Source organism: Artibeus jamaicensis, unplaced genomic scaffold (assembly GCF_021234435.1).
Source record: "Artibeus jamaicensis isolate MK-2021 breed Jamaican fruit bat unplaced genomic scaffold, CSHL_Jam_final scaffold_804, whole genome shotgun sequence".
Lineage (NCBI taxonomy): Eukaryota > Metazoa > Chordata > Mammalia > Chiroptera > Phyllostomidae > Artibeus > Artibeus jamaicensis.
The window spans coordinates 1,953,336-1,967,129 of record NW_026522055.1 but is presented as its reverse complement, the minus strand read 5'-3'; the positions used below and the strand labels follow the sequence as shown (position 1 = coordinate 1,967,129).

General features: G+C 47.9%; 1 protein-coding gene across 2 annotated transcripts; it reads left to right on the top strand.

Annotated features, from left to right (window-relative positions):
* Window positions 1-330: 330 nt before the first annotated feature.
* KLK13 (kallikrein related peptidase 13) lies at window positions 331-12,216 on the top strand. Of its 2 annotated transcripts, none has more exons than XM_053659767.1 (6): window positions 331-398; window positions 895-982; window positions 5,370-5,559; window positions 5,848-6,113; window positions 9,042-9,178; window positions 10,630-12,216. In XM_053659767.1, the coding sequence occupies exons 2-6, from the start codon at window positions 931-933 to the stop codon at window positions 10,816-10,818; spliced, it is 834 nt and encodes a 277-aa protein (XP_053515742.1). In that variant the 5' UTR covers window positions 331-398; window positions 895-930; the 3' UTR covers window positions 10,819-12,216. The 2 variants fall into 2 exon arrangements, with proteins under 2 accessions (XP_053515742.1, XP_053515743.1); XM_053659768.1 differs by lacking the exon at window positions 331-398 and adding an exon at window positions 752-814.
* The last annotated feature ends 1,578 nt before the right edge of the window (window positions 12,217-13,794 follow it).

The following is a 13,794-nucleotide window of genomic DNA, read 5'->3' as shown; positions in this document are numbered from 1 at the left end:
GAAGAGGGTGCCCAGGGTGAGAGCGGAGACTGGCACTCAGGTGATGTTGCAAGGGAATGTCAGGGGGGTTTGGGGAAGGAAGTGATGTGCTCTCCCCTTCCTCCTAGGTGGGCCCTTCTGCCTCCAAGTTCGCAGTGGGTTCAACTCGGGCTTTGGGCAGGGCCAAATCTGGGTCCCAGCTTGTCCCGAAAGCTCCACCCCCAAGCGGAGGGCCAAGCCCAGGCTGGGGGGGTGCCTAGCACAGCCTGCTGAGCCATTGGGGGTGGAGAAGGGTAGGCTAGCAACCGGGAAATGCTGAGGGCGCCGGGGGAGGGAGTTCAGGGGTTAAAAGGCATGGGTCGGGGCTGAAGTTGGAGGCAGCTGGCCGCAGACGCCCTTCACCCAGGCCCCTCTCCCAGGTAGGGTCTGCCCGGGGCAGGGGCTGCAGCACGGGAGAGGGGGCGCAGGGAAGAGAGAGAGGGAACTGAGCTGAGCCAGGGAGACGGAGCGGAAAAGCGGAGGCTCGGTGATAGATAGGAATCAGCAGAGAGCGAGAGCTGAAGCCGCCAAATGACAGGAAGCTCAGTTTGAGACCAGGTGTCAGAACCGAGCCTGGGAGGGGAGGCAGGGCAGGCAGAGGGGCTGCGGGGAGCACCAAGGAGCCAGCTTGCTGGAGCGCAGGGGCGGAGGGCTGGCTACCCGGGTTGAGGGGCCGCAAGCCAGTGACCTGGGGGGGGGGGGGTAGGGTAAACGCTGCCCCGCCCCCCGCATAGGTTTGGGGAGAGGTTCTCCGAGTGAAAGAAAGAGATCCACCACCAAGACGCTGGGAAGCAGAGTTAAGGCGGGCGGGGCGGGGGGAGGTGGTCAGAGACGGGGGTTCTGGCCATCCCTTAACACCTTCCTTCAACTTCTCAGGCCCCCTCCTGCCCTGCCGCCCACCCGGGGTCTGCCATGTGGTCCCTGGCCACTGCGATCGCCTTCCTGACCATGGCCTTGTCAGGCGGTAAGAATGCGCGGAGGTGGAGGCGGGGTGGCCCCTCCGGACAATGGTAGGAGGGGTCAGGGCTCGGGAAGGGGGCTGGAAGCCGGGAGCTCCGCCTCCCCGCCCACTCCGGGCAGGGTCCCGTGGGGACAGCCCTGAACGCTTCCTGCTTATCCCTGAGTGACCTGGTTTTCTGGCTGGGGTCAGCCCACTGTCCCTACCAAACCCCTTTTCTGTCTTACTCTACGCCAGAAAGCCCACCCCCAGCCCAGCAGCCCCTCCCACATTCCAGGCCCCATAGGCTTCCTGAGGGAGAGGAGTCCCAGAGGTACAGGTTCGAATCCTAACGCTGCCACTCTGAGCAAGTAACTTCGCTTTTTTTGTGTGGCTAGCTTGTCCCATCTGTAAAATGGGAACATGTAAGTTCTTTCCACAGAGAGTTATTGAGGCAGCGCCTATCTGTGCCAAGTGCCTGGCAGATAAAAGGGTTGGAAAGTTAGTCCTCACTATTATTTCATTAGCTGTGTGAACCTTCCAGGACCTTCAAGGTCCTCCTTTCATCCTGGGGGTGACCCTAGACCTGTCTGATTCCCCCCAGAGTTGGTCGTCACCCTGGAAACGACCTGGAAACCCCCCATTAGCGGGTCATTCGTTCGTTCATACGGATGACGTACTATAGACTTGTACCCTTGAAACCTATATAATTGCATTAACCAATGTCACCCCAATAAATACAATTAAAAATAATAGCGCTGCTTGCCAGGTGGTGTCCTGGGTGTGTGCAAGCACTCTGAGTGTCTGCTCTCAGGGCCCAAAGCCTAGCGGTTCAGCTGCAGACATTTATTCCAACAATTACCCCAATAATTAGCTGATAATTAGTTACAATTGGAACACAGGGGACGGCTTCAAGGGGCCAAGCCAGGAGCTTAGAGGTGTAATGACAGCTCCCTGCCACGTGTCCCTGCCCCCCCACCCACCCAAACGACTAGACCCTCGAGCTGAGACCCAGAGGAGGGAGAGGTCCACGGGTACCTGACACCCAGCACCACCCTTGGCCTGGAGGTGGGGTGGCTTGTCTCCTTTGGAGACACTCCCAGGATTCCTGCTCGTGTCCCAAGCCCCTCCTGGGTGCCACACCCTGGGCTAGGTACTCCACATGCATTGGCTTGTGGAATCCCCGACAGCCTTGGGAGGTTCGTGAACTATAATTAGTTTTATGGCTTCAAAAGCCAAGACTCTGGCAGAAGAGTCTAGCCCCAAAGTGGTGCCTGAGTCAGGATCTTAATCCACACTGTCTGCCCTGCTCCCCACATCCTGGACATTATGTCCTGGCAAACCTTCTTCGTTACTTTATTTTTTCAGTTATTGATTTTTTTTTTTTGAGAAAGAAAGGAAGGGAGAGAGAAACATCAATTTGTTGTTCCACTTATTGATGCATGATTCATAGGTTCTTTTTATTTATTTATTTATTTATTTATTTATTTATTTTTAGAGAGAGGGAAAGGGAAGGAGAGAGGGAGAGAAACATCAATGTGTGGTTGCCCCTCTAGCGCCCCCTACTGGGGACCTGGCCCACAACCCAGGCGTGTGCCCTGACTGGGAATCGAACCGAGGACCCTTTGCTTCACAAGCCCACAGTCAATCCACTGAGCTACCCCAGCCAGGGCCACGGGTTGATTCTTGTATGCGCCCTGACAAGGGATCGAAATTGAAACCTTGGCACATCCGGACGATGCTCTGACCGACCGAGCTACCCAGCCAGGGCCCATTTTCATCCTGTTAGACTTAATGGTCTGCGTAGAGTCGATCATTTTTAACTTAAATTAGATTGCTTTAAAATTTTATATCCTTGTCCTAAGTGGAAAACCACATTCTTTGCTATAAATACAAGAGAAAAAATATCCTGCACAATGAAACAAAAATGTTACGTTTATTGGGTTGGACCACCTGAAATTGTCAACCTCTCCCAAAACAGCAATGGTAGGTGGTTCGACTTAATAAATTTTAGGTTCCAGGCTGAGGATTCTGCTCCCTTTGGGTTTTAAAAAAGTGAGCTCATTTAGCTCATTATATTCCACATATGAGTGAGATCATATGGCATTTGTCTTTCACTGACTGGCTTATTTCATTGAGCGTAATGCTCTCCAGATTCATCCATGCTGTCACAAAGGGTAGAAGCTCCTTCTTTTTATGGCTGAGGAGTATCTGTTGTATAAACACCCCACCACTTTTTTATCCACTCATCTACTGATGGACACGGGCTGCTTCCAAATCTTGGCTATTATAAATAATGCTGCAGTGAACATAGGGCTGCATATATATATTCTTCTGAACTAGTATTTGGGGTTTCAGACTCATAGATAAAGAACAAGCTGTCAGCTGTGGGGAGAGCACTGGAGGTGGAGGGATAGAGCAAAAGAAAGAAAAACTCGTAAATATGGACAACAGTGTGGTGATTGCTGGGGGGAGGAGATGGGAGAGGTGGAGGAGGGTATGGGGAAGTAAATGGTGATGGGAGGAGACTTGACTTGGGGTGGTTAACATACAATACACTGTACAGATGATGTGTTGTAGAATTGTGCACCTGAAACCTGTATAATTTTATTAACTTTGTCACTCCAATAAATTCAATGGAAAGGACAAAATAGCAAATAAAAAAATTAGCCCTGGCTGGTATGGCTCAGTGGATTGAGCACTGGCCTGTGAACCAAAGGGTCGCCCGTTCGATTCCCAGTCAGGGCACATACCTGGGTTGTAGTACAGGTCCCCAGTGGGGGGCGGGCAAGAGGCAACCACACATTGATGTTTCTCTCCCTCACTCCCTTCCTTCCCCTCTCTCTAAAAATAAGTAAATGAAGTCTTTACCAAAAAAAATTAAAAATAAGCTCAACAAAGATTCTACAGGTATTAAAAGCATATTGGCATCATCCTGAGACTTCTTCCTTGATAAAATCAGAATTGGGAGAGAGCTAGACAGTGACTCGGTTTCTGAGGCTGCAGTGATGTTACTTACCACCTAAATTGAGCTTGTACCCACCAATGACTCCTGTCCCCAACTTTGGGAACCACTGAGCTAATCCCACTGCTTATGTAGGTTTGGAAGGGACTTGCTGGCCACAGAGCTAGGGACCCCCAGTTGTAGCTAATAACAATAGCACTCTCCACTTACTGAGTGCTTGTGTGTGTCTTAGATGTAGGATTTTACCGAATCCTACAACTTCCCCATGAGAGAGGAAGCTGTCATCTTTCCTACTTTATAGCTGAGGAAGCTGAGCCTGGCACCTTATAACAGGATTACCCAGCCAGAAAGCAGTGCATTCAGGATTAGACTGTCTCTATTCCACTGTCATCTGCTGTGTTTCCAGTGCCAAACAGTGCCTAACACTGGCTGAGCACATACTGTGTGTCAGACAAGGTACTAGGTCTATCTCCTTTCCATATCTGTAGTGTCCAATATGGTGGCCTCTGGCCACTTGGAGTTATTGAGCATTTCAAATATAACTGATGTGGCTGAAGAATGATTTTTTTATTGATTTGAGAGAGAGAAACATCAATTTGTTTTTTCACTTATTGATGCATTCGTTGGTTGATTTTTGTGTGTGCCCTGACCAGAGAGAGAGATCATACCCGCAAACTCGGTTTGTTGGAATGAGACTCTAACCCCCTGAGGGCATCATCCCAGCCAGGGTGAGAACTTGATATTTAACATTCATTTTAATTCATCTAAATGGAAGTAGCCCTGTGTGGCTAGTGGCCACCATATTGAACAGCACAGGTCTAGAGAAAGAACTGTTGGAAAAGAGGAAGCAGCAAATCCAAATGGTCTGGCATGCTTGAAGAAAAGATCCATGAAACTAAAACAGAGTAAGTGAAGAGCAGAGAGGTGGGAGATGGGATCAAAGAGATTAGCAAAGGTGAAATGATTCAGAGTCCTGGAAACTTTGAACTTGGGAGGAGTTAGCCTATGGATTCTATTTGAAGCCACAAAGGAACCCAATATGTAGGTGTTAGAAAGATGAATGGATGGATGGATGGATGGTGCCTAGGTGGTCGTGTATGTCCATCTCACTTCTGCCTCTTTAAATCCACCCCATGTTGGAATGAGAGAAAGTGCAGGTGGGGAGAAAGCCAGATGTCTGCTTATCAGAAGCATCCTCATCAGTGACCTCTTCCTTCAATGCTGCAATGGAGGATATGACACTTCTGTGGAAAAGGACATTGTCATCTCTTTGCACTGACTCATCTCCACTCCATGGAAAATGGCAACTCCCAGTGGCCGAGAAATGAATCCTCAGTTCCTGGTCACCTAGGGCACATTCTGACCCTACCCCTAAGCTCAGCATCTACACCTCCAGGCCTCCTCCTCTGCCTGGACCCCCGTTCACTAACATTTTCTCTTCTCCAACAGGCTTCTCTCAAGAGTATTCCAAGATTCTCAAAGGCACCAATGGGACCAAAGGGTTTCTCCCCGGTGGCTACACCTGCCCCCCCCACTCTCAGCCCTGGCAGGCAGCCCTGATGGTAGAGGGGCGGCTGCTCTGTGGAGGGGTCCTCATCCACCCCAAATGGGTCATCACAGCAGCTCACTGTCTGAAGGAGTATGTAGGGGCCAGGGGAGTATGGGGTTGGGATGGCAACGGGACTGGGTGGAGTTGCATTTGAGGATGAGGCTGGAGTTTAGTTTGGGGTCAGAATGGGTGAGAATAAGGTTTGGCAGGAGAGAGGGGACTAGGGATGGGACTGGACTTGAAGTAGATTATTGGGATGGGATGGGAGTCGATGTGGAAGGAGATGTGTTTGGCGATGAGGAAGGTGAGGAGGGGAAGAGGCTGGAGCTGGGGAAGGGTTCATCTTCTCCTCTAACCATTCTGTTCCTGCACCCACAGTGGGTACAGAGTTTACCTGGGCAAGCATGCCCTGTGGCACCTGGAGTCCGGAGAGCAGGTGAGGGACGTAGTGCGCTCTATCCCCCACCCTCAGTACCAGAGCAGCACCACACACCTGAACCATGACCACGACATCATGCTTCTGGAGCTGCAGTCCCCCATCCAGCTCACCAGCCGCGTCCGCACCCTGCCTCTCTTCCACAGTGACCTTCCCACTGGCACCTGCTGCCGGGTGTCTGGCTGGGGCACCACCACCAGTCCTGAGGGTAGGTACCATCCACCCCACAACCGCACAGGTGGTCTGGGGTCTCCCAGGGTGACCGGAGAAACTGGGGCAGAGGTAAGAGTAGGTCGGAGGACGATTCCTTTATATATAAAAATGAACCTTAAAAAAAGTTATAAAGCAAAAAAATATATATAGTTATACATTATACATCACATATAACATGATATATAAAATTTTGTATGTCTTATATAAATATAAATTTTAAAATATAGTTATATGTTATAGTTACATGTCCTTTATATAAATTGATAAACAAAAAGTTATATATGTTATAGGTCATATATTATATAGGTATATGCCTTTATATAAATTTATAAATATAAAATTATAGTAAATTCATTTATGTGCATATTTATAAAAATAAACATGTACCTGTATATAAATATGCAAATTAGGAAATTAGATTTATTTTCTAAATTATCATTCTATGTTTATGTATCCTTTATGTTAAATATACATATACATTTGTATACATATTTATACAAATGTATGTGTATATATTGGTATAAATATATATACAAATATATATATTTAAATATATTTGTATATAAATTACATATTTTGCACAAGTATCTATTTTTTTTGCTTCTTTTTTTATTGATTATGCCATTATATTTGTTCTATTCCCCCCCTTCATTCCCCTCCACCCTGCACACCCCTCTCCCATCATTCCTCCCCTTTAATTCATGAACACGTGTCTAAGTTCTTTAGATTCTGTATTTCCCCTACTATTCTTACCCTCCCCCTATCTATTTTCTATCTACTGTCTATGCTACTTATTTTCTGTACCTTCTCCCCTCTTCTCATTCTCCCACTCCCCTGTTGCTAATCCTCCACATGATCTTCATTTCTATGGTTCACTCCTCTAGCTGTCCTCTTAATTTGCTTTTGTTTTAGGTGTGGTTGTTTACAACTGTGAGTTTGCTGTCCTTTCACTGTGAATCTTTTTTATCTTCTTTTTCTTAGGTAAGTCCCTTTAACATTTCATATAATAATGGCTTGGTGATGATGAACTCCTTGAATTTGATCTTATCTGAGAAGCGCTTTATCTGTCCTTCCATTCTAAATGAAAACTTTTCTGAATAGAGCAATCTTGGTTGTAGGTCGTTGGTTTTCATGATTTGGAATACCTCTTTCCAGCCCCTTCTTGCCTGTAAGGTCTCTTTTGAGAAATCAGCTGACAGTCTGATGGGAACTCCTTTGTAGGTGACTGTCCCCTTATCTCTTGCTGCTTCTAGGATTCTCTCCTTCATTTTAATCTTGGCTAATGTAATTATGATGTGCCTTGGCGTGTTCCTTCTTGGGTCCAACTTCTTTGGGACTCTCTGAGCTTCCTGGATTTCCTGGAAGTCTATTTCCTTTGCCAGAATGGGGAAGTTCTCTTTTATTATTTGTTGAAATAAGGTTTCCACTCGTGACTGTTCTTCTTCCCCTTCTGGTACCCCTATAATTTGAATGTTGGAACGTTTAAAGATGTCCTGGAGGTTCCTAAGCCTCTCCTCATTTTTTTGAATTGTTGTTTCTTCATTCTTTTTTGTTTGGTCATTTTTTTCTTCCTTCTGCTCTACTCCCTTGATTTGATTCCCAGTTTCCTTTCCATTACTATTGGTTTCCTGTGCATTACCATTCATTTCAATTAGTTTAGCCTTCATATGTTCCTCTAATTTGTGACTAAAATCAACCAGTTCTGTGAGCATCCTGATCACCAGTGTTTTGAACTGTGCATCTGAAAGTTTGGCTATTTCTTCATCGCTTAGATTTATCGGCTCTGGGGCTCTGAGTTATTCTTGAGCCATGTTTTTATCTGTTCGTGCCTGTTACGTATGAGGAGCCGAGCCTTAGTTGTTTACCAGGGTGGGGCCATTCAGGTTACTGGTTTGTGACACTGTATGTGGGGACAGGGTCAGAGAGGGAGCAATGGTGGTCCTCTCCGCTTGCCCAGTCCATCCCACCACTCGCCCCCACCTGTTTATCTGAGCGGAAATGTGCAAGCCCCCCGCCCCATGTGGTCTCAACGCTCGCCTCTTCACTGGTTTATCTGCATGCAAACGCTCCACCGACCGCAGACAGCCAGCCGCGCCTCTTCCCTGTGTCCACCCATAGCCAGCCCGCACCTGGGATCCGCGCCTTTGGCTGCCTGTGCCCCACCCAGTTTGGGGATCCTTTTGGCCAACCCACTCCACTGCTGGCTTCGCCCCTCTCACCGGTTTAGCTAAGTATTTTGTTGTTTTTGGACTCCATATTGCCAATTTTCTGTGTGGTTTGGTTGTGTCTGTTGTTGTTAAAACTTTATTATTTTTAGATTTGGTTGTACGCAGACGCAAGGTGTTTCCACCTACGCCTCCATCTTGGCGGAAGTCCCACAAGTATCTTTAAATAAGTACATAGACATAGAATTTATAAAGTAAGTGATATTTTGATAGTCATTAAATGGGATAAAATACAAGCAACCATGGCCTCCGTGTGTAAATTATGCGTGTATGAAGGCCGGACTGATCTACAGCAGCAGAGTCCTGGGCGTCTCCTCTGCCATCCTCAGCTCTCCGCCAGCTTCACTTCCGCGTCTGTCTGCCTGGCATTTCCCATCGCTCTTTCCACCACTTCCCTGCTCCTGTGATCCCTTCCACCTCTCCCATGTTCGCTCCACCTCTGGGACTCTCCCACCGCCTCTGTCTTCCTATTTCTCCCACCCCCATCTGTCCCATTTGTGTCTCTCCACACTCAGGTCCCAGCCCCGTCCCTCTCCATCTCTCCCTCCCCTTTCTTTTCACCCCTCTCCCAGCTCTCTCCACGTTTCTGGCTCTCTGGTCACTTTCCCCACAACCATCTCTCCCCTCCAGCTCTCGCTTCAAGTCTCATAGCCTGTCCAAGACAGCTATCCTTAGACCTTCCTCTCTCTCCTCTCCAGTGAGTTACCCACAAACCTTGCAGTGTGCCAACATCCAGCTACGCTCAGATGAGGAGTGTCGTAAAGTCTACCCTGGCAGGATCACACCCAACATGCTGTGTGCGGGAACACAGGAGGGCGGCAAGGACTCCTGTGAGGTGAGGCCACGAGGGGCTGGGGGTGGGGGCTGCCATGGGCCTGGATGGGAAGCCAGGATGAAGGGACAGAGGCTGGTGGGGAAGGACTTGCTCGTAGCCTCTGCAGAACCAGGCTGTGTAAGGTGAGTTATCCCCCAGCATAGAGAGTCAAGACAAAGCAAAATACCCATGGATGGCAAACATAATTCATCTTAAGCCCCAGTTTTGCCTGGCAGTTGGCTGCCCAGAGCCTGGGGTTGACATGCATAAGAATTAGGGTGTTTTTTGGTTACAAGTGACAAAAAAACAACTAACAGACTGCCTCAGGTAAAGCAGTGCCTTTTGTAACTGCAAAGTCCAGAGGTTCCTGCTTCAGGCATGGGTTGGTCCAGGTACATACCTGATATGTTTAAGACTTACATAAACATGCTTTCTTTCTTTTTAAAAAGATTTTCTTTATTTGTTTTTAGAGAGAGAAAAAAGGAGGGAGAAAGAGAGGGAGAGAGACATCAGTGTGTGAGAGAAACATGGACAGATTGCGTCTCGCACATCCCTAACTGGGGGACCTGGCCGGAAACCCAGGCATGTGCCCTGGGAATCGAACCCACGACTCTTTGGTTCACAAGCTGGTGCTCAATCCACTGAGCCACACCAGCCAGGGCAACATCCTGAGCATGACTCTCACTAGGCTGACTTAAGTAATATTCTGTAACCATCCCTCTGGCCAGAGCTGTGGGATTCTCTGATGGACCAAATTTGGGTCACATGACTAACTGTGGGGGGTGGGAGGGGCGGGAACAAACTTGGAGAGTAGGAGAGGGGTCACTCCCCAAATGAAAAACTCAGGAGGCTGTTACCAAAATAAGGTGCAGTGAATACCACACAGGCAAAATGTGGTATTTGCCCTGTGGTAAATAGGACTCAACCTGTGTCCAAGAAAAGGGGTAGAGGCTTGTTTCAGTAAGAAAGGGTATGATGAGTGCCTTATTGATAGTAGTAATACCTGTCCTGGGCCCAGAGGAGATGAAGCCCTGGTGTGTATAAACCCCACCCAGATGTGTTGGGGGGGGGAGTGTTAACTCAGTCAGAAGAGGACATGAATAAACCATAAAACAGCAGCACATTTGGCAGACAGGGAGTGAAAGGTGGGATTTGGGGCAAAAAAAAACAAGAACAGGTGTATAAGGTAAGCTGTCAGTACTTTCGTGAGATGGAGAAGCCAAAAAAAAAAAATGGAGACCCAGAAGTCTCTCTCTGTCTCAGGGTCCATCTTGGCCTTTCTATTTCTCTCTCATTCTCGGTCTTTCTGTGTTTGCCTTCTGACCACTACTCGTGTCTGCTGCTGTCTCTCTGTATTCCTGCCCCTGTCTCCACATCTGCCTCTCCCCATCGCTCACAATCTCCCCACAAGTCCCCATCTCTGCCTTTGCTTGGCCCCAGCCAGGACCCCACCTTTCTGTCTCCTGCTGCAGGGTGACTCCGGAGGCCCCCTGGTTTGTGACGGAACCCTCTATGGCATCATCTCCTGGGGAGACTTCCCCTGCGGGCAGCCCAACCGGCCTGGCGTCTACACCCGAGTCTCTCAGTACACTTCCTGGATCCAAAAAACGATCCGAAAACAGACAACGCAGGAGGAGAAATGGACAGAGGGCCTGCAATAAAAGTCGGACTGACTGACCCACCTTCTTCCCCCGCTGGTGCCCTCCTTACTCAGCTTGCCCACCCAGCTCTGCCCCTCCCGGCCGGGTCCCCTCACACCGGCGATCCGCGTTCTCCAAAGGCCCCATCCCAGCTGACATTCCGTGTTTCAAAAGCACTCAGTCACTGCCAGCATCATGTTCTGCCAAACGATGTGCCCCTGAAACACCCCAGTGCCCTGAATGTCCCAGCCCAGACACGTTCCGGATCTCCCAACTGTTTCAACATAAACCCAGATCGCCATCCAAATGTTTTATCTGTGAAGCCCTGAAAGATCTCCAGCCCGTCCTAACAAGATGCTAAGTTCCATGAACACACCATCCTTGAAAATATTCCAGACCCCTTCAGGTGTCTAGTCATTGCCAGGGTTCTAGGTCCTTCTACATGTTGGATTCGGGAAGGCCCTAGGCTCCCAGGATCCCATGATGTTTCACTCTGAAAGTATTCTCTTCTGCCCTGCCAACATGGTAGGTCCTTCTGAATATCACCACAGCCAACATGGGGTCCTCAGAACGGTGCATCCTTACATAGTTCCGGGCTTCCCAAATGACCCCTCCCTACGGATACCTGGCCTCTGGCAATACTGCCTGTCTCTGAATTCCCATGCCCACTCTAGAATCAACAGTGATGGGGCCTTCAGTATCCCAAAGGGGCCTCCATGCCTAGACCCTACTCTCCACTAAATATCTTGCCCCTCTCCATCGACACTGGTTCAGTGCCCCGTGCTATTGTGGCATCTTTGCCCATGACCCCAGAACACAATGGTGAAATGCTTAAGCCACTGTGGTCCCTCCTCTGAATGAGTTATAAAACTCACCATGTCTCCTCATCTGTAAAACGGGGCTCATAATTTCTGCTTATTTATTTTTAGAGAAGGGAGGGAGAAAGAGGGAGAGAAACATTGATGTGATTGATGTGTGATAGATACATCGATTGGTTGCCTCCCATATGCCCCCAACCGGGAAACTGGCCAGCAACCCAGGCATGTGCCCTGACTGGGAATCGAACCAGTGAAGTTTCAGTTTGCAGGCCAGCACTCAATCCAATGAGCCACATCAGCCAGGGCTCAGAACTTTTCTTCATAGCATTGTTATGCAGATAAAGGTTGGCTTACCTCTTATCTGGGTGGTTCTCTATAAAAGATTACCTTTGGGTGTCAATAACAACCCCTTTGAAGAGTGTCAAAGGGTGTTGCACTTCCTTATTTTTCTCAGCAAACATTTATTCAGGGTTGACATGTGCAGGCACTATCCTGAGTATTGGCAAATATACTTTTGTTTATTCAAATGTTGGTACCTATGATAAGCCAGGCATTTTTGTAGACACAGTGATAAACAGTGAATTAAACAGACAGAAACTTCTACCCTTGTAGAGTTTACATTTTTTTTCTTTTTTGTGTGTGTGTGGGGAGATGCATAATAAAAAAGGTGAATTAAGAGATAGATTGTTAGGAGGTTAATAAATAAAATCTTTTTAAAAAAACTTTATTTAAAAAAAAACAACCCTGACTGGATTGGCACAGTGGATTGAGTGCTAGTCTGCCAACCAAAGGGTTGCTGGTTCAATTACCAGTCAGGGCACATGCCTGGGTTGAGAGGGCCAGGTCCCCAGTAGGGGCATGCAAGAGGCAACCACACATTGATGTTTCTCTCCCTCTCTCTCTCCCCCAACCTTCCTCACTCTCTAAAATAAATAAATAAAATCTTTAAAAAAAACTTTATTAAAAAAAAAAAAAGGCCCTGGCTGGTGTAGCTCAGTGGATTGAGCACAGGCCTGTGAACCAAAGGATCGTGGTTCGATTCCCAGTCAGGGCACATGCCTGGGTTGCAGGCCAGTTCCCAGCAGGGGCCAGTTCCCAGCATGGGACACATGAGAAGCAACCATACATTGATATTTCTCTCCCTCTCTCTTTCCCTTCCCTTCTAAAGATAAATAAAATCTAAAAAATAAATAAATAAAATTATTTTTTAAAAAAAGAGATAGATTGTCAGGTGGTTCAAAAAGGGGGGGCAGGGTGGAAAGATAGGGAGAGTGAGTGGAGTTGCTTTTATTTATTTACTTTTAGAGAGTTGAAGGGAGGGAGAAGGAGAGGGAGAGAAACATCAATGTGTGAGAGATACATCAATCCGTTGCCTCTCACAGGCTCCAACCTGGGGACCTGGCCCACAACCCAGGCATGTGACCAAACCAGGAATGGATTTATTGTTCCACTTATTTATGCTTTTGTTGGTGGATCCTTTTTCTTTCTAAAATTTTTATTTATTTTTAGAGATAGAAGAAAAAAGAGAGGGAGAGCAACATCGTTTGGTTCCCTCTCCCTTGCCCCCAGTGGGGAAGCTGGCCCACAACCCAAGCATTGGCTCTGACCAGGAGTCAAACCTGCAACTTTCTGGTTCACAGGCTAGTGCTCAATCCACTGAGCCACACCAGCCAGTGCTCCTTGGTTGATTCTTGTACATGCCCTGACCAGGATCAAACCTGCCACCTTGATGTAGTGGGGTGATGCTCTAACCAACTGAGCTACCTGTGGCCAGAACTGGAGTTGCTTTTAAATAGGGTAGTCTGGGCCCTGGCTGGTGCAGCTCAGTGGATTGAGCGCGGGCCTGCAAACCGGACAATCGCGGTTCGATTCCCAGTCAGGGCACATGCCAAGGTTGCAGGCAGGTTCCCTGCAGGCCAGTTCCCAGCAGAGGACGCACGAAAGGCAACCATACATTGATGTTTCTCTCCCTCTCTCCTTCCCTTCCCCTCTAAAGATAAATAAATAAAATCTTTTAAAATAAATAAATAAATAAATAAAGAAAGAAATAGGGTAGTCTGGGAAGAAGATGGCACACACAAAACAATATGCAACTTGTTATACCACATACTAATAAAGCTACAACATTTGCGAATGTACTAAATACCACTGAACTGTTCACCTTGAATGGGTTCCTTTA